The sequence below is a fragment of the Falco peregrinus genome, chromosome 4 (assembly GCF_023634155.1).
Source record: "Falco peregrinus isolate bFalPer1 chromosome 4, bFalPer1.pri, whole genome shotgun sequence".
NCBI classification, from domain to species: domain Eukaryota; kingdom Metazoa; phylum Chordata; class Aves; order Falconiformes; family Falconidae; genus Falco; species Falco peregrinus.
In genome coordinates, this window is record NC_073724.1 from 21,136,583 (window position 1) to 21,160,286 (window position 23,704).

Consider the following 23,704-nt stretch of genomic DNA (forward strand, 5'->3'; position numbering starts at 1 on the left):
TCTTTGTGGCTCTGCCCAGTGCTTTGCGTCTCCGCTTCTTAATGGCAAGCAAGACAGAAAGTTTGTTTTAGTTGTCTGCCAGGTAGTGCTGCCAACTCAGAAAAACTTTATTATGAGAATGGTGTGTTTAGAGACCATTTGTCTTCTCCAAGGCAGGTTCACATTGACCAAAGCAATCCTAAAAGATTGGACTAAAATCTGGACTGTTCAGTTTCAGGCCTTTTACATCCTTTCCAGGCAACCTGCTCCAGTGCTTCTGTGTCATCAGTGTCCTCCTTCATGCTGAAGCCTGAGTCTGTTCCTTCTTGTTCCTGTGCTGCAGGCAGGGAACTCTCTGAAGGAACCTCTTGTATATTTGAGAATCATCATGTTTCCCCTCAGCCATTGCTGGACTCAACAACCTCAGTTCTTTCATCTGCCCACACAGGTGATGCTTTTGGACCTCTGACTACTGTCACTGCTCTCCTCTACCTTCTGCTCCCTTTAATCTCAAAGTACAGCACCCAGGCTTGGGCATGGTACGCTGGCTGGGCTCCTGCTGAAGCAGAGCGCGCTAGTTAGAGGGGGTGTTAGCATGTTCCTTGCACATGTACTGCCATACATCCAGCCTGGGTGCTTGCTTTCTCACACAGCAGTATGAATAGTCATTTACAATCCCTTGATCCTCTTCTGAAGGACTTCTGCACTCTCATTTGCTCTGTCTCACACATAGGCAGCTGGTTATTCATATGCTAGGGTGATGCTTTCCATTTGTCCTTCCTGCATTGCATCCTACTTGTGTCAGAGGAGCTTTCCATTCTGGCAAGATCGCTTTGCTTTATCATCCTGCCCTCCAGAGCGTTTGTGGATACTCTAAAGTTGGGATAGTCTCCAAATAAGTGTATTGGCTCCCACCATTCAACGTATTTATGGAAATTGCTACTGAAGTACTGAATGTCTGTTTTGACATTTTCTTCAGTGTGATACATTTTCAGTGAACTAATTCCTTGGGATAGTAAAGGTGATGCAAACAGTATTAGACGTATAAACCATTAGGTGTACAACTACTCTGGTTCTTCAATAACTGAAAATAACTTGTCTGTAAGCTTTTTGCCTGCTGTGCCACTGTGGCATAGAAAAGTGATTCAGTAATGCCTGCTATCTTGCTAGGATCTGTTACCAGCTACTTTTCAAACTTTTTCATAGAACAGCTGAATATGTCCTATCCAGACAGTGTGCACAATGCAGGAACAATTTGTATTTCACTTACCAGACTTAACCATCCACTTGCCTGAAATCTACTACATTTAAATCCTATGGATGAATTTCAAGTAATTAAAGTTGCTCAAACCTTGACAGAAATTGGTACTCTGAGTCTGTCTATCCTGCAAAATAGTCAAAGCCAGAAACAAACAAGTTAAGCTGGTGCCTTTGCATAATACAGCACAGCTTAGATATATTAGGTTAGGAATTGCCTCCAGTTGTGGTGCTAGTGAGTTCTCCGGTAGCATGGGCATCCTTGGCCAGTGTCCCCACAGAACACCGTCAGTTTGCTTTAGTGGGTCCATACCCCCGCAGGAAAGCCCAAGATCAAAAGCCCCTCCAGCCTCACTGCCTTCGACTCTGTGGCAGGGAAGTACTCTAAACCACTGTAATGAGTATTTGCTTTCACTATGGCATTTGCTACATAGGTAGACCACTGTGGACATGTTTTTTCAGCTTTTAGTTTTTTTAAAAATCATGCATGTAAGGTAGATATGTTAGTGATACGCTGGTAACTATCTGCAGAGATAAAGCTGAAAGCAATATAAATAATCTATTCCTCAATAATATAATATTGAATATCTCTTACTCATCATTGGGTCTCATTAAGATCAGTAGAAGGAATAGAGAACAAAAGTACATATATTTACTGAATTTAGGCCTTAGATAAGGCCAAACAGGTCATGCTAGTTAGGAAGTGATTTGAAACAATTTTACTTTGATAATGCCAGCTGTCACTAAGAGCAGCAGGGATTGTCTTCCAGTTCACTTTTGTCTATAGGTGAACAAATCTTGACCCTTATAATACCAATGTGCTAGCTCTGGGGTGTACAGTCAAGTTCTGCGCAGGTTTGTGGAGGTGTGGGTACTTTGCATGTTAAGAACAGAAACTGGAAAAGATAATTTATCCATCAGTAGTTGGATAAGTTTGCTGTCTTTAATTAAACAGTCAGATAAAGCTTTATATCTGACTTTATATCACTGCCCTATCTGAGGATCTTCTAAACAGATTGCAGTTACTGAGCTCCAGATATGCACTGAAATGAGTAGATAACTTAGACATCTAGTGGATAGCAAAGATCACCTTGCGGGGTTCAGTTTCTGACTGGGGTAATGTTGTATGAAGAGAGGTAGGTAATAATTTGGGAAATGTAGGGAAAGTGACAGTATGCTGGACAACCTTTCGTCAAGCCTCAGAGCATCCCCTAGAGATACTCAGACTGATTTAATCATTACAGAAAGATTATTTATCCTGAACCTGGATTTTAACTTTTAAAGATAAGCAATTTTCTATTTATTTTGAAAGGGAAGCTGGGGTAGCAGAAAACAAGTATGCCTCTGAAGAAAACTGTCATTTCTGTGGACTTAATGTGGTGACATCTTTTTAACAAGAGAAGTGTCTGTCAAATGCATGTAAAATTTGATCCTTGTGCATTCTCTTTCCTCTCAATAGAAGTGGAACAACTTAATTTTGTTCTGGTGGAGATGGGTGTACACAATGTTTGTTAAAAAGAAATGGCAGACTACTCAACACCTCAGAGTGTGAAATCCTCTGGAAGGATTTGCAAGATGCAGATGTTCTCCCCATCCCTCTGTGCTGGCCCATGGGAGACTGATACCCAGCCCCTGCCTTCTGAGTAGGCTGTTAATCTAACATACAATCTGATTGAATGAAATGGGGTAAATCCCTGTTGGATAACAAAATGCTAGATTAGCAGTTAGGAAACTTTGTGATTAGAGAGATAAACTGCTAAAGACATCTTCCTTCAGATGTAAACCTCCATTTTCATTTAGAGCTGGTAGCCCATGAAAAACTACTGCCCTAGCAATTAGAAAACTGTAAACGTGCTGACATGCAGAAGGGCGATTGAAGCTTAAGATAACTTTGACAGCAGTATTTCTTTCTCTGTGCTTGTTAGGTAACCCATTTTTCTTTGTCTGGACATTTAAAGCTTTGCCTTCTCAAAAGATGCGGTTTTCTTTGAAGAAAAGGGAATTTGGTGCTGGCTCCAATAAAGAGCAGAAGTCCCTCTCTTTGGCTTTATCATTTTGTTAGGTAGGGTACAAGAGCTTTTAAGAAAGGATGTGGCTGTAAAGATCAAAGGGTTCCCCACAATTTTCTGAGCTGTTTACTGAAAATCTACCGCAGGATGTTAAAGGTTACAGTAATCTCCTCTGGTGGCACTTGCAAAGCTATAATTTAAAAAATAATTGTTGAAAGATGATACATGCATTAGTAGGCAATGCTAAATTAACTGACTAGTTTAATGCAGTATAGACATGGTATTTGGTTTTTGCTTTGAGATGGCAAGCAGGAGCTTTATAAAACATATCATAAAAATTATTGCAAATCTTTCTGCATCTCTTTCCAAATGCCAGGTGAGAGTTCAGCATCCTACTGCTCTAAGCACATGTGCATAAAACCTGAAAATGTGGTAACTATTAAATGAAAGGGAAGTAAAAATATTTTGTAGAAACCTGAACTGAAAGCTTTTGGGGATACCTGTGTTTATACCAAGTTCCCTTTTTCTACAGAATAATGATGATTAAAAAATGAAAACAAGGAATGAGGAACAGGGGAAAAAAAAAAAAAAACCCAACCAAAAAACTTCATAGAGGATGGATTAGGGATACATTTAACAGGCAGCATTAAATGTGATTTCTCACGCTACTCCCTTTCCAGAGATGTAATAGGTAAGTAATTAGAATTAAGTTAAATCACACTCAGAGGTGTCATTTTGAGGTAAAAAAAACCTCCCGACAACCTTGATTTAAGCAACTGCTTTTGAATAGTCTGCTAGGACCTAACTGTATCTTTGGGCTTCTAAATTCTGGAAGCATCATAGCTCACATTTGATTTAGCAGAGGCTTTTGCTAGATAGCCTTCTATGGCTCACGCCCACTGAAACAAAGGCATCTTTTCCCCTACACAGACAGAAAGAGTTAAGGGTTCATGTGGTGTGACTAAGGCACTCTGGACATTACTCAGAGCAGTTTTTCTAGTCAGTATTTTCAGCAGCATGGTGCTGTGTGCATAAGTAAAAGCCTGTGGGGAGTAGTTTCAACTCCATCTGTGGATAATTCTTTAAAAATTTTCTACTGTCACTGCTTGCAAACTAAGGAGCTCCTGACTAGTTTGCCAGAGCAAAGCTTTATAAGTCTTTATCTTCTCCATTGCCATCTTGCAACAAACAGGAACAATTCTCCCTGCATGTGGCTTTTCTCCCTCTAATTGTGCTAGTTTGCTACACCACTTCACACGGTTAAAACTTCATCCACCGTGCTCTCATCTGGTCCTGTCTCACTGGTTTTTGAGATCAGAATATTTCCTTAGTGATGTTTTTTCCAGGAAGAGATGGTAGACAGCTCTAGGATGGAAATCTATATTTGTTCTTGGGATATCCTTAGAAATCAGTTGAAAACATCTTAACACCTTTGGAGCAGGGTTGGTTTTTCTCACAATTTTCAAAAGCCACAGAATACTTTTGGTGCAGGAATGTGCTTTTCTGCAGAAAACTAAGCACCACCACCCCCACCTCCCCATCCCACCCCTAAACCCCAAACCCCTAAACCAGACATGGCAGCTTTGCATGCTATTGCTTTGTAGAAAACCCAGTGCTGGGGGGAAAAAAAAATATCTAAGCCTCTTACAATATCTCCTTTACTATATATTTTATAAATAGTCTGATGTCACTTGTGGGCAAAACCCAGAGGAGATAAAATGGGTCAACTGATGAGTAATTGGGTTATTTGAACCAATTACTACTCTGAATGATGACTCACCAGGCTGGAGCTCATTTGGAAGCTGGGGACAGTGCAGACCCAGTAACCTTTCAAGTGTTCCTTATCTTACCCCTCTGCAAAGCTGAGTAGCATCCCAGCTTTTAGCACATCCCTGTAATTCTCCTTGCAGTTTTCAAGGTGAACAGTCCTCCCTGCTCTAAATGTTCTGGGGCTATTAAGAACAAAATCCCCATTTCCTTAACAGATGCTCAAGTGCACTCGTGAGTGGAGGTGCTAGAGGTGCAGGATTGTTGCAGCAGCCTCCCCACACAGGTTTGGCTGCCCCGGTGTTGTGTGCCTGCAGCTTCCAGAACTGCATGGTTCTGAAATAAGGGAAACTGCCACAATCAGATCTACCCTTGTCCCTCTCTGTTGAATTTTGTCTCCCATCCATCAGTCCAGGTTGTGCCCCAGGGGTACACAAACCTGCATGGAAAGAGGCACAGCTGCCCTGGTCTGGCAGGCTGGTGAAGGAAGGAGTGAGACCTCCCTGGCAATTCCCAGCAATACTTCCGCCATGCCCAAGGACTCAGCACTTCCCCAGAGTCCCAGTGAGCACCCCAGGGACAGCCAGCACTTGAATCTTTCATGAATGTGACACCTACTTGGTGGCCTGCTCAATAAGACACCTAAGGGGGTACAACGTACACCTCTAGCAACGCAAAGCCCTGTAAGATCTGCCTTTTGGTGGTGGTGGTGAGACACACTGTGCACTAAAGCAGAATGGTTGTAGACTGGGGGAGTCCCTGTGGTCAAGGTTAGCCCCGTCCTCATTCCTAGGATGATTGCTTGGGGAAGGAAAAGTGGATTGCAGACATACAGCTTTCCCCAAATCCCAACAGCATAGCAATCCAGGGTGGGATGGGGAAACTTGTCAGGTGGCCATGTTTGCTTGGGAGTGAATACGTTCTGCCCCTCAGGGGGCTCAGGATGGAGGAACAGAAATACCACCAGTAGTCAACTGTGGTTTGTACGAAGTCAGTATGCTGATTGCATTTTCCCCAAAGTTGGGAAGGTTTCTGGGTGCCACTTACTTGGAGGGCCCCTGTCCTGAGCTGCACTCAAGGCTTCATGGGAGTCCAGCTCCTGGAAAAATTATCCAAGCTCCCCTTTGCTTTTGAAAGCCTTGGCTAAAGATGCGTACTGCACCACGCAAGGCAGGTCTGTCTGACACAAAAAAACCCCTAGCAGTTTCCAAACAGCACCTTACCTGAAACCACTGGGGAGCTGAGAAATGTTATATGCTGCTGCACGCTTTTATGCATTTTAGAGCAGATGAGCACAGCATTATCTGGTTCAGGCGTTTCTGTAATTGTGATTCATTAGGATAACCACAGCGTTGGGTGGCTAGCACCTGTGTGCTCCTGCTGGGCTGGTGTCAGTGCTTTCAGCTGTGATAGGTAGCATATGGCTGTACTGGCCGGTTCCAGATTTTTTCCTTCTTTTGCAGTCTCTTTGCGATGTACTTGTTGGCCTCTGCAGCACTGAAGGTGCTGTTGCAAGCAGCCTTTAAATGAGCCAGGGGCATGATCAGTGTGATGAGTTTTATCCATCCTGCCTGAGCAGGATTGCTCCTGACAATGCATTGCTCCCGGTAGTGCACGGCTGCCACAGGGACCCATGCAGCTGCAGGCTGAGCTGACAGAGTCTTTTCTACCCAGTGAACCACTTGTCCTCCACTCACAGGCAAGGGAAGGACTAAGGATATTTAGTCCTTGCTGAGGATATCTGTGGTTTTCATGGTAATCAGGGTCAGGCTGGAAATCTGAGCTCCCCCCAGACCTCACCTTCTGGGAGGCTCCTCCATGCCACCAGCTCTGAGCTTGCATGTGGGTCTGGGCTGTACATACACACCATAAATGGGTTGCCAGACTGTAGGTCTCGTTTCCTGGGCTGTCTGACTGCTGTCAAACTCCAAAAATTGGAAAGCATCACATCTTAACACTGATAGCTGCATAAAGTTTGCACTAACAGTAACAGAGTTTGGATTTGGGGGAGGTGACGGGAGGTGAACAGGAGTGGCTCAAGTCAGATTTTATCAGCAGGCAAAAACATTTGCATCTTTATCAATCAATGGGGCTAAAATAAAATTGCATTCGTTTGACAGCTGTAAGTGATGTATCTCTAAATAGTGGCAGTTTTGATCACTGAGAAATCCTGACTCCTGCAAGCTTGACAGAGAGTAATTAAGGGACAAGCTCAGCAGTCAATAAATGCCCCACAGGATTACAGGTTCATGGCAGACCCATGAGAATCAGTCCTCTGACAAAGGCCCCAAAAGACGGTAAGCCGATCCTCATTTGTTCTGCAGTAGCTTATCAATCATGCTATTGAGCTGGGGCCTGAGCACACAGCTTAAACAGTCACTGGTATATTTCCAATATTGCTTCTTTTCTACTGAGCCAGTCTTCCCACTTTCTCAAGAAAATTAAGGGATGTTAAATAATCCTTACTAAGCCCACAGACTGGTGGTGGATAGCTGTATAGGAAAGATCAGCTGACACTAAAACAAGGCCATTTCTGGAATGAAACATATTAAAGCCATTCATCAGCATCCATCAATATTGTATTTCTCTTTTATAAACAATGAGGATGCGTGCCTGCTGCTGTCAAGATAAACATCTAATGAGGACATTTGCTTTCCTAATGGATAAACTGTAAACAAGCTTCTCTGCCATTGCATGCTGCCACAAAGGAAAAAGGCAGGAAAATAATATTTGTTGGGATACAGTGAGAAGGACACAGTAATGATATCTGCTACTACATCAGTACGTGATTGCCCTGTGCATGTCCCTTCTCCCTCAAGACAAAGTAGCTTTCTCAGTCATGAAGTGAATGTACAAGTAGCTTATGAAGCCAAGGAAAACGTTTCTAGTGACACAGCTTAGTGTGCAGGACAGAAGGTGCTTTGGGAAAGGAGTTGGTTTTGCTTTAAACACATCTACATACAGAAAATATGAAGAGTAGCATGGCTGTGAATATAGCCGACACAGTGGCTGTATGTACACGGCTGTGTGGAGCTCGGACCTGTCCAGGGGGTGTATACCCATCAGTGACATAAACAGTCACCTAGCCAGTGACCTAAACACGTTTGGAGAAGGGTATAAAGGTCACAGCTCCAAATCAGGAAAGCACTTGGCTGAATCCTTAAATAACGGTGGGACTGAAATTCATCCCTAAGTGTTTTCCTTAGCTACAATTTTAGCTAGCTGAACTATAAAATATTCTGTTGAATCAAGGTGGGAGACACTGGTCCTAAGCTCCCCACAGGTCTGTAGGTGCTCTGAGCTGCACTCGTGGCCAACGCTGGGGGGCATGGGGACACTTGTGAGCCTGGAAAATAGTCCCCGCAGAGCAGCCGGTCACTGCTGGCCTGAAGCAGGAGCAAGAACTGGGAGCAAGTGTCTTTTGAACTCCTTCACAGTCTCATCTTAATCCTTCCCATAGTTTGTTAAAAGGAGGACAATCAGCATGAGAGTCACAGGCCACCAAAGTGGGGCTGTACTGCTGATACTACACATGTGTGTGTATATATGTATACATATATATATATATACACACATATAGTGGCTAGCAAATAAAATCTTGCCTGGGGCAAGAAGAATCCCCAGACTGATAGGGTAACCTATCTCTGGATCACTACAAATGTCAAGGGAGAAAGCAGAACCGTGGGTTAGGCTGCCAGTCTGTGGCTGCTTGGAGGTCTTAGGGAAGACACATTTCATGGGGTAGTTCACACCTCAAATCCATCCAGACTTTGGGGAAAATCTATATTGGCGGGGGCGGATATTGGGGGGAATTTGTAGCCAGTTACCAATCTGCATTCCTGGAGCTGGGAGGGAAAGGCAAAGCCACTCATCATGGTGTACTGCTTCGTGAAATTATAGCGGGTTAGTTAGCTTCTTTGCAGCAAATGCAGATTATTAAGCTGCCACCCGAGTTTAACACAGAAACCTCCTGAAATATTGTGACTCTGCGAAGCTACTAAAAAGGAAGAAAAGAAATCAAAGAAGAACCAAATGTGCTTTATTTGCTGTTTTTCCACTGTCACATATTTCTTCCCACACAACAGTGAGCTTCATTTTTTTTCCCAGCACCTTTTTATAAGTGGTAGACTACTAACACTGATGGGAAAGTTGAAATGTAAAAGTAACCAAAGTACTGTCTCTTAGTTTCAGGAACACAGTAGATTTTTTAAAAACTGAACTTGGAATCCTTTAACCTCAAGGTCTAAGCCGCAGAAGTGTTCCTTAAAAAAAAAGAAAAAAAAGCAGAGTTTGATCATAAATCTTTTATCACTTTGAACTTAGTAATTTAAAAATATCTTAGCTGAAGGCTGTGGATGGCTGAGCAATAGAGTTACACAGACTGAAAAATAATAACCTGCTTTTCAATCACACTATTAGTGCTGGTGCTGGTGGTCTGAATGGCCTGTTTGTACCCTGATGACATAAATAAATGAAACTACCTTTGGAAGTACGAAAGCACCTTATTATAAGATCCTCTATGAGCTCTCACAGCCAGGGGCTGATTTTCTTAATTATTGCTTATCAGCCCAACGTGTCACTGCAGAACGTAGCAGACTAAACTTCCCAAAAGCAAGCACAGATGCTAGAGCTTCCTACTGTAGTCACTTTAAAAGAGACCCTTCTCCTTCCTTTCCCAGAGGCTGACTGCTTTGAACCTTCTGAGAGAAACTCCTGAGGGACAGACCAAGTCCAGAAGAAATGCTAGAAAACAGCAATAATGATTCCTATCTTCAAAGGAAGGAAAAGAAGAGTCCAGGGAGTTTTGGGCTGGCCAGCTCAACTTCAGTTGCCTGGCAAACCCTTGCATGAAATAACTATTTTGTAAGTAATTGGTAGGAAATGAGCAAAAGTTAATAGGGATCTGTCAAAACCAGGTCTTGTTAATCTGATTAATTTCCTTCTTTAACAGCTTAACAGGCCCTGTGGGTGAGGGAAGGCATCCTTAGTAAGCCTTGTGATCCTGTCTTCATGACATTTTCATAAACAAGTAGGGCAACAGGCCAGGTGACATATACTGTACGGTAGCTGAAAGTGGTATTAACTGTCCTATTAACTCTGAGAGCTTCACTGTCAAAACTGGGAGGATCTACAGGGGTCTGTCCACCATTCGAGGCTCCTTTATGGATGGTTTTTAGAGAGTACGTCTGCTAAATTTTCAGGTACCACCAAACTGGTTCAGGCAACCAGCATGACTGGGGACTGACTGATCTTGACAAAATGGAAAAACAATTTGGTAAAAAACAAAAGCGCCACAAAAATTTCAATTCCACATGGTGACAGCCCTAAACTCAGGCAGAAATTGTCACTGGCTGTATCACGGAGGGGTCACCCATCTTATCCAATTCAGGCAAGGAGATGTCCTCACATGGTGTGTGAATGGCATTATAGCCTTCAAGACACAAGAAGATATTTCTGCCCAACTCAACGTGGGTGGAAAAGCAATCTAGTTTTGGGCATTGTGTTTGGAGAAGGATATGGAGTAATTACAGAGAGCCTTGGGGAAAGTGGTGGTAATGGCGAGAGGTTTAGAAAGCTTGATACCTATGGAATGGCTAAATGAACAGAGGTGTCTTATAATCTATAATTATACTAAAATGTTCCACTTCTAATGCAGGGGGTTTGTAAGCAATACTGTTCATTGCAGATTGACCTTGCCATGCAGCATAGTGTAAAAGCTCACAGGGGACTATAGGGAGTGACGGTGTGAGGTGAAGGTGGAGGAGAGATTTCTCCACTTGAAGGCTTTCACATTACTTTCTCCTTTTCCAGAGGAAATAGCCATGGATACAAGGGAAAGGTAGTCAGTGGTAAGCACTAAGTTTCCTGGGGGAATATGAGAAGGAAAATAAAATTTTGGGTGATTTTGCCACAAGCTGAAGCAAATGCTGTTGATACAACTGAGGCTCACCCAGCTCCGTGTGCTGTACAGAAAAGCAATCTGTGGCTCCAGTCCTTTGTTTCCCTCCTTCCAGTCTTGCCTTATGATTAGAGGTGGTCATAGTGGTGGGATAGCCCTGGACAGACCAGATCTGTAATATATAACCCAGTGTGTAGGAAGGCAGATGTCCAGCTCCCAGTGCTGGGTGCAAGGGGCACCCACCTCCTACACCCACCCTTGTCCCTTGAAGTGTGGATGTGCCCGCATTTCACCCATTTCCTTTCACAGACATCCTCAGCTAACCATCTGGCACCAATAAAAAACACAGGAACAACAGAATTAATCACAGAGGCAACATAGCAATAAATATGTGCTTCACCTCACTGCAATATAAAGGTACCGTTTGGGGGGAGGAAGGATCTGCTGCTATAACGCATCACTGTTCTTCAGACAGAGGTTTCTTCACAAAAAACCCTTAATATTTCCTTCACTGTTAAAACATTTCATTGGTGCCCCCCGGCAGTTGCAAGAAAAGGTTTCAGTTCCCAAGCATTGCTGTATTCCTGTCAGATGTTGTTATCTTTGTGGTCAGATTTGTTACCAATTGAATATTCTTGGCTCTAATTTCTAATGGATTTTCATTTTGAAGTGAAGAATTGTTTTATTGGTATCAGAAGCTGGAGGATACGGCAGAGTGAGGATGTCAGTGTTGCCTTCCCTTGTCCGCTGATTGTTACTTGTGTGATTTTGGTTTTTCTTTTTGAACATCTAGCACCTGGAGCCATGGCATTGCCTAATAATCATATTTTAAAAGAAATGAGAAAGAAAAAAGATAAGGAAAATCAAGTTTCTCACAGAAAAGAACCCAAAGAGTGCTCCTTACAATATCAGGAAAATAAAAATAACTCATTGTTAGATACCTTTGCATTTAGTATGTTTTTGTAGTCATTGTTTAAGAGTTAATTTTATGAATTTTGACTTTGTTTGTCTGAGCCCTGGTTTCTAAACAACTATGCTCAGTAGAACTGCAATCTTTTCTTCAAAAGAAAAAAAAAGTTCCACTCCCAGATTATTGGAAAAAAGAACCCTGTCTCTTGTTTATTTATTTATTTAGAAAGCACATACAGCGATGCATGGGGAGGGGAAGAGAGATGCAAAACAGGTGAGCATACAAATCCATCTCAAAAGAAATAGTGAGACACTTCCCAGATGATTAGTAGTACATCAGTCTGTGTGAGCATTTAAACTGTTGTACCTCTAGATTAAAAAAAGAAACCACAGAGAATTTCTGACGAACAAGGTCAATGTCTATATTTCAGAAATCCCACCACAATCAACTGATAGGCAACAACATTTTTGTTATGTTTTTTGTTCCTGGTATTTCCTCAAAGGGGTCTCTCTTGCTCACGCTATGGTTTCTTTCCTCTGTGTCCGCCTCTGGTGACAAGTAAGGATACTTGTGAATGAAGATTTCGCCTTAGTTCTTGACCTTTTCTTTAGCTTCTTCTGATGCTTGAGTGAAATTCCAAGCTCCTCCATTATCGCATTGAAAGAAAGACACTGGTGGAAGACAGAAATGGCATTAAGCATTTCTCCTCGAAGGCAGAGTTCAACCACACTCTTTGCACAAATGGGGGCTTTTAGAAGCAAGGACCTGAGCTCTTACTGGAGGGCCCAGAAAGCTTCTCTGCTGAGTTTTGTCTCAGTCTGCCAGCTTTGAATAAGCCCCTAAGGTGTCATAGGTGAGTCTGTGTAAGTCATGGTTTTTGCTTAACTTGGCTTCCACTGAATTTAATTTAACTTTGGCTTAAATAAAGCTGATTATGAATGTTTCTGAAATTCTACACAGATGCATTTGTGATGTTTTGGTGACTTCATATAATAAAACTTACCTTTTTTCAGTTGTTAAATTTCCTCCTGACCTTAAAAGAAAAAAGATCTCTCTTTTTTTTAAAATCACATGTACCTTAGCCACAAAAAAAAAAAAAAAAGAAGAGTATACTAAAGAAAATAAAGAACACCAGTTTTGAAGATTTCTTTGTGGTTCATTTTTTTCCCCCTCACAAAATTAACAGATGTTTCTAAAATATAGCACAGTTCTCAATCCCCTTCCTTCTTTGGAAAGAATCTTATTCAAATATTGTGTTGAAGAAAGGAGAAAACTACCACAAGAATAAGGTAGCTGACTAGCTTAGAAAGAAAGCAGAAATCTTTTTTTCCCCACCATCGCAACGTTAGCAAAGACATTTTGGGCAAGTGGAAACATCTTTTAAACTCTACAGCTGAAATAATTACATGCAACACAAGAAAATAAAAAGAAACTTTAAGTGGAAGTATCTAGCAATGGCATAAAATTGATCCACGCAAACATGTATAAATAGATTACATATATATAAAATGAAGTGATGGTAGCAGAGTGAGACAAAGCTTTAACCACCTTACCTTTGTCAAGTTGAAGAGATCCTTCCTACCAAACCCTTTCTAGAACTGCAGAACTGAGCAGCTTTAAAACAACTGGTTAAAACTACAGTTCTTGTAAAATGACAGCAACAGCACACAGGCATGGTTCTCTGTATGAAATACAAATTCCCTTCTAGAGTAATTCCAGCGGAAGGTAAGCAACGTTCAGCTCCTAACCAGCAATAATCCAATAGTGGCCTCAGTTATACAGGGCTAAAGAATAGTAAAACCAGATATATGATTCAAAAAGGAGAAGCCCCAAGCTTTCCTAGTAGCCACAAGAGACTATGAGGGTAGCCTGGATCAGGGTTAAACAATTTTTTTTAAGGTAGCAAAGGAATCCCAGAGAAGTGAATCCCACAGACTGTGCTCCTCTGTCTCCAGTATAAACCCTCCCTATAATGTCTGTAACCCTGGTTCTGCAAACGAGTTCAAGACATCAGTGCATCAGCATGTGTGTGTATTTTAAATGTGTATGATCTTGTGTATGTCATCATGCTCATTTGTGGGACGGGCTGCATACAGACTAAGATTCCATAGTATGTTAAATCTATAGTTCAATATACTCTTTGTTTGAGATGCTTAAATTTTGTTCATCTAAAATTCTTAAGTATATGCAAATTAAACTACTATTAATTCATGCCAGCCCTAAAATGTAACAGACACAGGCCAGGTCAGCGTACTGCTTTTTTTTCAAATTACCGTCTGGTGATATCCAGGAATCTGCTGGTGCAATTATCATTTAAATATCCTCTTGACAATGTAATATAGGATTTGCAGCATTAGTGGAGTTAGAGTCAAAGGTATCTGCTGCAGCCCCATGCTCTCTGGAAGCAGCGTGTGAAGCAGGTATCCTAACACAGACATCATTTATGTATTGCTTCAGGCTTTTTTTTAGGAAGTAGCACCTCTAAGTGCTACTTAGCATGCTCTAAGTGGCTGACTTAGCATGGATAATTTATCTCTGCTATCTTTTTAATTGAGCTTTCAAAATTTAGATTACAAAGCAATGCCAGAACTCCATGGCAAGTAAGGAAAGGATCATATTATCCATTTGTCTGATTGGTCAGGTTTATTTTTATTTTCTTTCCCTGTTGTTCTTACTAACCTATATGTTATATATTTAATAATAACCATCAGTCTCTGCAATGTGCATACAGGGATGATTTCTGCAGATAAAATAGTACATTTTACTGACTCATTAATGTATTTTAATTTTCCAAACTGACTCACATTATTCAGACTATGCAATTATCATAATGCCTTTCAATTTCATATCAACGAAATAGTCCCATGAAGATCATTTTACATCTGCAGTTAGTTTTTTAAAACATATCACTGACATTAAATATGTGAGGTTTTTAATATCTGAGTACATGATTTGTGAAGTGCCTACTGGTTCCACTTCAACTCTGTTTTGAATTTTAAAATAAATATTATCAGAAAGACTTCAAGCTATTTTTAGGAATACTTTGATGTTTAGGTCTTGTCTGAGAATTAAACCTTTGTCTAAATGTTCATCAATAGCAGTTACATACCAAATATAAAAGCATTACTGTTCTTGTTGATGAACTTTTCTGTAAACTGATCATGTTTACGCACCCAACAAAGTATGGAAGTAAGGCATTCAAAATCTGACAGGTCTCTGCCTTACCAAGACTCTCTCATCCCATCCTGGCAGTGCGAGGCCCCAGTGGGCTGGCTACCCTCGAGAGAGGTCAAAACACACACACAACACACACGGGAGTGGGCTCGGCCGTCCTACAGAGACAGTGATAGCTGTATTCCTGGGTCTTACACCTTGCAGCTCCTGCTCCTGGCTTTGTTAAACCACAAAAGCAGTTTTACAGTTATGTTACACTTAGTTCCAAGGGACTTAAAACACCATCGGCATGATTTTTGTCAACCCGAAGCAATGAATTAAATGTAGATTTAAGGTCCTGGACTGATCCTTCAAAGATATTCCAATGGTTATGGACCTAACTACGACTGACCAATTTTATGCATATTCCTTCACACAGAGCTTCAGATGGCCTAAAAGAGCAATCTGAGGTGATACTTTGTGAACTTTCAGGAGTTTGGTTAATCATTCAGAAGGACACTTATATGTGATCTTTCTTTTGAGCCCCAGGAAGTGTAGCTCAAAATCCTATTTATCTCCAAGCTTGTGCATGCAATTAGGAAACTGAACAGATGTCTGAAAATCTGAATTGCTCTGAACTTTTCAAGCCGTAGAAGGCTGTGGTGCAGAGCGAGTACAAACTCAGCCAGAATGCTGTAAGATTTATGGGAAAATAAGGGACAAGGAACACATTCAGTGGGGACTCCCAAGATGACCCTCTGAACAGCACCATGTCTGCAGTATAATTACAGTAGCCTTTAAAAAGGGGATGGTGACATTAAAATTCCATTTAAAAGGGTAATAAACTGTTCTTTTAGTCTCCTATTCGGATAGCCAGATTGAAAAGGTTTCTTTAAAAAGCTTTTTTTTTTACATGCTGTTAAGTCCACTTTTGAGGTCTTGCCCAGAATGAGAGCAGAGTAGGCACAGAGCAGTACATTTAACAACAGAGTAATAAGTTAAACATTTTGCTTTTAGTCAGCTTAACTTTCTCATTCTAGCAGTGTCAAAATGCAGGACATGGCATGTGAGGTTAGAAGAAAATGTCATTCTTTAAAAACAGAATAGATTTTGCTTTCCTTGTGATGTGAGACACTTTTTCTGCTCTTTGGTCATTTCAGCAGGCTATAAAAGCTTGGTCATAAAACTCCCAAATCCCTCCTTACACTCCCATACAAGAGACTGTATTAAGCTTTAAGATAATTATAGAGTCAGAATTTTTTAAAAAATAACATCTAATAAAGTAGAAGCAAGACTGAAAAAAAAAAAGAATCTGTAGTCAGTATTTATTGATCTGCTGCTTATGCTGCTGGGCCACTGCTGGGGAAAAGGCTTTTTGGTTGCATTTTATTAACACCTTGCAAACCCAAACAAATAAAAAAACCCCAAACACCAAACCTCAGTGCACTGTGTTGGAGAACTGAGGACTATGAAAATCAAAGGATGTGGGCCAGATTTTATTCTGGAAGAACACCTGACCCGTGCAGGCACAGAGGAAGAAGTGCAGAAGTCAAGTTTTTTCTTCTGCAGTGCCCTCGTCACTGTGAAGGACCGATAGCTGGGACACTGACATATGTCTTCTGCTGAAAGAAAAGTGATTTTTTTGTTCCTACGAGAGGAAGAATATCCCAAATAGTTTATCCTAGTGAGCAAACTGCTGTTGTGGCACATTAAGAATCTGAGTATTCTGTCACTGATGGGTAATTGCACGAGGAGATCACCAAATTAAGTCTTTTAAGCTCATAGTCTATTGAACAGTGATTGTCAAAAAAGTATGATAATAATCCATGGATTATTTTAACTCTTCCTCAGTTATACAAACTGTTTTTTCTTGTTTACAAGAAAAAAACCATCAGTAAAGCTGTTTGCTCATCTCCCGAACCATGGGCTGCTCAGGAAGGCACAGATGGCCACAGTGATGTTTGAAGGTGGGCTTATGGCCTGAAAATGGAGGGGCTCAAGCTGATGTTCACTGAAGAGGGGGAATTTACAGGCTTGACAACTTCACAAAAAAATCTATTATGCAAGAACCTGACCGAGATAGGGGGTTTCTTCCTTCTCCCCTTTCTTCTCCTCCTTTGTTTCCAAAGAGCTAAAGATGTGAAGCTTCAAGGCTTTGATCCGAGAGAGGTGGCACAAGCACATGATGCCATGGCAGTACTTTGAGCAGATATCAGCCTAGCTGTGGCAAGTGTTATTGCTGTGCTTGGTGTGGTTCCATGGTGCAGGTGTGCTGTTAACGCACCCTCCTGGCTCTCTGAAATGGTGATTGTGTTGCCTTTGTTCCTCTCATTCTTCTCTAGTCCTCTCTCCCGCCTTCTCTCTGCATCTTTGCCTAATTGTTTTGCAGACTGTTTGATGAGGGCAGGAACTGCCACTAAATACAGGCAGGCAGGCACACCGACCCGGCCAAAAAAACCTGGTAATGGTTTCGGACTAGCTTATTCACAGCCCGTTTGCTTTCAGGGGTAGGTGGCTTTTGTGTGTCAAATTGTATACCATTTTTTGCAAACACTTATTAATTTGAATGGTTTGGGAGTTCTGAGTAAAATGTAGCAACAGCAAACCAAAAATTAATATAAAATGACATAAGGGTATGCTTATAGCGATTTTTCTCCACATACAGCTCTGGCTATGCTGTACTGGTACTGCAGCACCAGAAACTGATGGAGTCTGTTGTGGCTTATCCATCACAGACAGAGCTGGTGGTCCTGTGCTGACTGCACAGCAAGGTCTCCATGCTGACACACACCTAAGAAACAATCTGGTTTGAATATTAGGTCCTGGATGTAGTTGCAAGGCTGCAAGTTAGGAAGATAGAATCATAGAATCATTTAGGTTGGAGAAGAACTTTGAGACCATCAAGTCAAACCATTAACCTAGCACTGCCAAGTCCACCACTAAACCATGTCCCTAAGCACCATGTCTACATTGTTTTTAAACACCTCCAGGGATAGTGATTCTCCCACCTCCCCAGGCAGCTTGTTCCAATGCTTCACAACCCTTTCAGTGAAGAATTTTTTCCTAATATCCAATATAAATTGCCCCTGGTGCAACTTGAGGTCATTTCGTCTTGTCCTATTGCTTGTTACTTGAGAGAAGAGACTGACCCTCACCTGCCTGCAACCTCCTCTCAGGTAGCTGTAGAGAGCGATAAGGTCTCCCCTGAGCCTCCTCCTCTCCAGGCTGAACACCCCCAGCTCCCTCAGCCGCTCCTCATAAGCCTTGTGCTCCAGACCCTTCGCCAGCTGCGTTGCCCTTCTCTGGACACGCTCCAGCCCCTCAGTGTCTTTCCTGCAGTGAGGGGCCCAACCCTGCACACGGCATTCCAGCTGCGGCCTCACTGGTGCCGAGTGCAGGGGGATGGCCACTGCCCTCGTCCTGCTGGCCACGCTGTGTGGGTACAAGCCAGGATGCTGCTGGCCTTCTGGGCCACCGGGGCACACTGCTGGCTCGTGTCCAGCTGGCTGTCGACCAGCACCCCCAGGTCCTTTTCTGCCAGGCAGCTTCCCAGCCACTCTTGAGCGCTGTGTGCGGGTTTTGTGACCCAAGTGCAGGACCCGGCACTTCTCCTTGTTGAACCTTGTACAATTGGCCTCAGCCCATCGATCCAGCCTGTCCAGACCCCTCTGCAGAGCCTTCCTACCCTCAAGCAGATCAACACTCCTGCCCAGCTTGGTGTTGCCTGCAGACTTACTGAGGGTGCACTTGATCCCCTTGTCCAGATTGTCAATATAGATATTGAACAGAACTGGCCCTAACATTATGCCCTGGGGAACACCACTTGTGACCGGGCACCAGCTGGATGTAACTCCATTTACCACAATGCTTTGGGCTCAGCCACCTGGCCAGCTTTTTCCCCAGCACAGAGTGCACCCATCCAAGCCATGAGCAGCCAGTTTCTCCAGCAGAATGCTGTGGGAGATGGTGTCAAAGGCTTTGCTAAGGTCCTGGTAGACATCACCCACAGCCTTCCCCTCATCCACTAAGTGAGTCATCTTGTGATTGAAGGAGATCAGGTTTGTCAAGCAGGACCTGCCCTTCGCAACCCCATGCTGGCTGGGCCTGATCCCCTGGTTGTTCTGTTTGTGCCGTGTGATGGCACTCAGGATGATCTGCTCCATAACGTTCCCTGGCACCAAAGCCAGGCTGACAGGTCTGTACCCCCCCGAATCCTCCTTCCTGCCATTCTTGTAGATGGCTGTCACGCTGGCTAACCTCCAGTCAATTGGGACCTCCCCGGTGAGCCAGGACTGATGATAGATGATGGAAAGCAGCCTGGTGAGCTCCTCCACCAGCTCCCACAGTACCCTTGGGTGAATCCCATCCAGCCCCATAGACTTGTGTGTGTCTGAGTGGAGCAGCAGGTCACTGACCATTTTCTCCTGGACTGTGGGGACTTCATTCTGAGCCTTATCCCCGTCTTCCAGCTCAGGGAGCTGACAGTAACTGGTCTTGCTATTAAAGACCGAGGCAAAGAAAACATTAAGTACCGCAGCCTTTCCCTCATCCTTTGGAGCAATGTTCCACCCCGCATCCAATAAAGGGTGCAGATTACCCTTGTCCCTCCTTTTGTTTCTAACATATTTGTAAAAACATTTTTTGTTGTCTTTTATGGCAGGGGCCAGCCTGAGTTCTAGCTGGGCTTTCGCCTCTCTAATCTTCGTCCTGCAAAACCTCGCGACCTCCTTATAGTCCTCCAGAGTTGCCTGCCCCTTCTTCCAAAGGTGGCAAACTCTCCTTTTTCCCTGAATTCCAGCCAAAGCTCGCTGTTCACCCAGGATGGTCTTCTTCCCCGCTGGCTCATCTTTTGGCACTTGCCACCATGTAATGCAGATAGTAACAGATGCAATGGTCACTATTTGTACTTGTGAATAAATATTTTTTTTCTGGCCAAATTTCAAAGTATAGCAGTTACAGAAGCTGAGAAGTTGATAAGCAGAAAATCTTTGAATGCTCTAATACTTCTTGAAGATTTTTATGTCTATGCAGGAGTCTTCCCAGGTGTCACACACTTAATGGGAGATGCTATGGACCAGGGGTCCTCAAACTACAGTCCACGGGCCGGATACGGCCCCCCAGGGTCCTCAATCCCCCGGTATTTACAGACCCCCCTGTCCCCCCCTGCCACCGGGGGTTGGGGGGGAAACCAAGCAGCCGCAGATGATGGCCTGCCACTGCATCCGCGCGCCGGCCCCCTGGTTAAAAAGTTTGAGGACCCCCGCTATGGACTGTGCCTTCCTCAAATCTTGCTGTTAACCTCAGGGCACCTGTATTTTCCTGCAGCCACAGCAAACCTCACAAAAATTGCCTTTACAAGCATAGATCTGTTAGCACTCAGGTGTCATGCTGGCTCTTCACTGCATCAGCTTCTGGCATAGGTGCTAAGAAGCAAGTAAGGCTTTTTAATAACGCTTTTTGTAACTAGGTATGAAGCTCCATTAGGGAAAGGAGAAGCTGCTTTGTAATTCCCACAGGCAAGACAAAGTCTGTGAGGTTGTCTGTGGGGACAGCTAGATACAGGGAAACAATGACTGTTACTAACAATGCCACTGTTTCCTTGACAGATATGAAAAGGTTTACCCAAAAAGTGACAGAAAATTTCTGGATTCTTCATTCACCTAAAAAGTGATTAGAAAACTGGTCAAAGCTGCAACCCAGCGGATTTCTTGCATAGAGCAATGATGGAGATAAACACATTAGAAATTTTCCTTCTCCTCTGAGAGCTGAGAGAAGCTGAATTTAATTAGTTTTAAGTCTCTTCTACTGGGAAACTGCATACAAAAGTGCTTTCTTAAACCAGATATACAGAAGATCTAATTCAGGTCTTTGCTGGTAGGAAGGCTCATTTTATGAGTGTTCTTTATGAAGAACCAAAGCTTTCAAGGACCTATTCAAACAAGTTAAAATGCCATTTTGAGCAAGACAATTTCTTGCAGCATCTGGAATATAGCATCAGCACTCATGTACATGGATGAGCACTGACAGAGAAGAATTGGTATAGTCTAGCTATGAGCAGTATGTCATAGTCACAAAAACTACTTAAGCCTACTGCCAGCATAAATAATGTTGACCAAAAATTATAACATGGATAGAAGAAAAATACAGGTCACTGTACGCTCTGGCTTTTCTCAGGAGCCAGGTATAACGAAGAAATTCAAGAAGAGTGCAAAGCTTTGCCGCAGCAGTTCAGCGATGGAGTGTGAAGGAATCCACTCAAACAACTTTTCTAATTGCAGTAGAGTCCAGAAGTGACCCTCAATGAAACAGACCATTAACTTGTTTCATGAGGAGGAACTGCAGTGGGCAAGAAAACATAAAGTGGGTGTGAGGGATGGGAAATGGATTGGTGAAACTGGTGGTAAGCTGGGGTGTAATGACATACAGATAAAAAGGTAATCAGGTTTTGAAAACATGGTTGTTTGCCACAGTTCATGACATCCTGTGAGCTGTCATTTCTATACATTTTGTATATCCCAAATTGTCATGTTTCTTGGTGGCAACAACAGATCCAATCCATTGTCTCCTTCCCTATAAGTCCCCAGACTAGCTGAGGACCAGAGGAAATCCTGCCAAAGTTATCCTTACAGGATTTAAAAAGCATCCAGTACCAACCTCCTACACAAAAGTTTCTTTGTGCATTTCAATATGCAAAGCAATACCTAGGCTTTGCTGTTTAATATAAAATTATACCCTGATTTCTCCACAAAGGAGTTTTCTATGTTACAAAGCCTTACAATAGTGAACATCATGAATTGCTCAAGCCAGTGGAGTTATTCTGTGAACGGTGTGTACTAGGGGTGCCTGAGGGTGCTTTTATTGAATATGTTCTTAAATGTTAATGGCTGCATGGCATAAAATGTAACTGATAGATATGATTTTGTGCTGTGATAGTTACTTGGAGGCTTTGGCTAATGAATTTTAAATGGATGAATTAAAATTCATTAAATATTGACACTGGGAATAAGATATGCCAGCTAAAAATCTCTGGCTGCTTATAACAGGGGTTCAGAAAGTTAATGGAGCCCTGCAGGTTATCTTCTGAGGTTTATAAAGAACTGGCTGGCCCACTTGCTGAATGCTTCAGCAGCGACCAAGCTAAATATTTCTCCACGCTTTCTGTAATGAAACTGTCATTGGTTTACTCAGGTTTGGTAGGAGATGAAAAGGAGGTAAATAATTTTTCTTACCTGAGAAAGGTGAATCACCCCATAAAATGACAAGATGACAATTGTACATAGAGACTGTGATAATTCTTAAAATCTGCTACAGTCTATTACACTCACTTTTTGCTGTAGGTGTAATTATTCTCTGTGATATGCATTTAAACTGCCCAAATTTCTAGGACTTTGACAATTTGTGTTAGATAAGCTTATCTCCTGCTGAAGCAAGTGGCACTTTGTGGTCATTAAGTATGGGTTGGTGAGTACAACCTTTGTCATTATGTGCGCTGTTTAAGTTTAATCTTTTACATTGGACACACCTTTTTTCTTTCCTGACTATACAGTGTGAATTGAGGGCTGTGTTCGAATCCCTCGCTCCTCTCGGATTAACTTGCCACAGTCTAACTCCGTAGATAAGGTGGTGCCAGAGGTGGAGTTGGACGGATGGGTTTGCTTACATTGTAGTCCGTAAAAGAAACAAAAGGCCTTGCATGCAAGAAAAAAAAATGGAGAAAAATAAATAAATGAAAGAAGTAAAATTAAAAACAAACATGAAAATGAAATTCAAAAGCTATTTAAATCAAAAGATATTCTATTTATGGAAACAGAAAAGTCATAAATTGCATTCAACTCGTGCTTTGGATTAGTTTAGTGATAATATACACTGTATAGCATTTTCCATCCAAGCCTCTTATTTCACCAGAATGAAAATAAAACAAGCTGAGAGAAATCAGAAAGTTACACTGGAATTGCTAGTATTCTACTTTCTGTAAAATTACTTCTGGAAAACAAGTATGATATTGCCACATTAACTCACTTAAAGATTTCAATTCTTAAGAGTCTGCTTATAATAAGCAACACATTTCTGTGAAACAGTAGTACACTTTCGGAAATGGTATATGTATATATGCCTATATGTATTCCTGAATATTATGTTATTCACCCAACATATTGCTAAGTAAATTAACGATTACATGATGTAAAGCTTCATATCTACTTTAATTATGATTTCAGGACTGCATTGCCTTTCCCAGACTCCTGAAGAGTTTCCTGGGTATTCTGCACTGTACTGGCATTTATAGTAAACATTTTAATTGACTGCAACTGTTCTCCAAAACATATTTGTATGAAAGATCTCCTGAGACTTGAATTAAACAAAGATATTGATACATCCTTTATGTATTTTGTGCTAAAACTGTTCTATAGGGTTAAAGTACTAATCAGAAAGCTGCAATATGTGCAAAATACATTCATTCTTTATCTCTGGCTTACTCCAGAACAGGAACACTTTGATTAATATGGCCTGCAAAATTGCTCCACAGGAGCTGCACCTGTTATTCATAGATAGTCCCATTGCCTTTAATGAGGGCTTGCTCAGGCACATGTGAAGGAGGTGTCTGCATGGAGAGGAGCTACTCTTTCCTGCAAGATACTGTGAAGACCAAGTCCACTGACATTGGCATTAGGTGCCATGGACACAGAATAACACCAAGTGCCATTCAGAAAATGAGGATGTGTGGTAGGATTC

At 42.2% G+C, this 23,704-nt stretch overlaps 1 protein-coding gene across 4 annotated transcripts in view; it reads right to left on the reverse strand.

Moving 5' to 3' along the window:
- Nucleotides 1-12,001: 12,001 nt before the first annotated feature.
- The window catches only part of GRIK1 (glutamate ionotropic receptor kainate type subunit 1), a 174,440-nt gene continuing 162,737 nt past the window's right edge, over nt 12,002-23,704 (reverse strand). For 2 of the 4 annotated variants that reach the window (XM_055802666.1, XM_055802664.1), the window contains 2 exons: nt 22,497-22,662; nt 12,364-12,492 (listed from right to left, as the gene is read on the reverse strand). In XM_055802666.1, the coding sequence (XP_055658641.1) occupies nt 22,513-22,662 (150 nt within the window). In that variant the 3' untranslated portion in view covers nt 12,364-12,492; nt 22,497-22,512. Of the gene's footprint in view, nt 12,493-22,496; nt 22,663-23,704 lie in introns of all 4 variants that reach the window. The other 2 variants (XM_055802665.1, XM_055802663.1) reach the window with 1 other exon arrangement.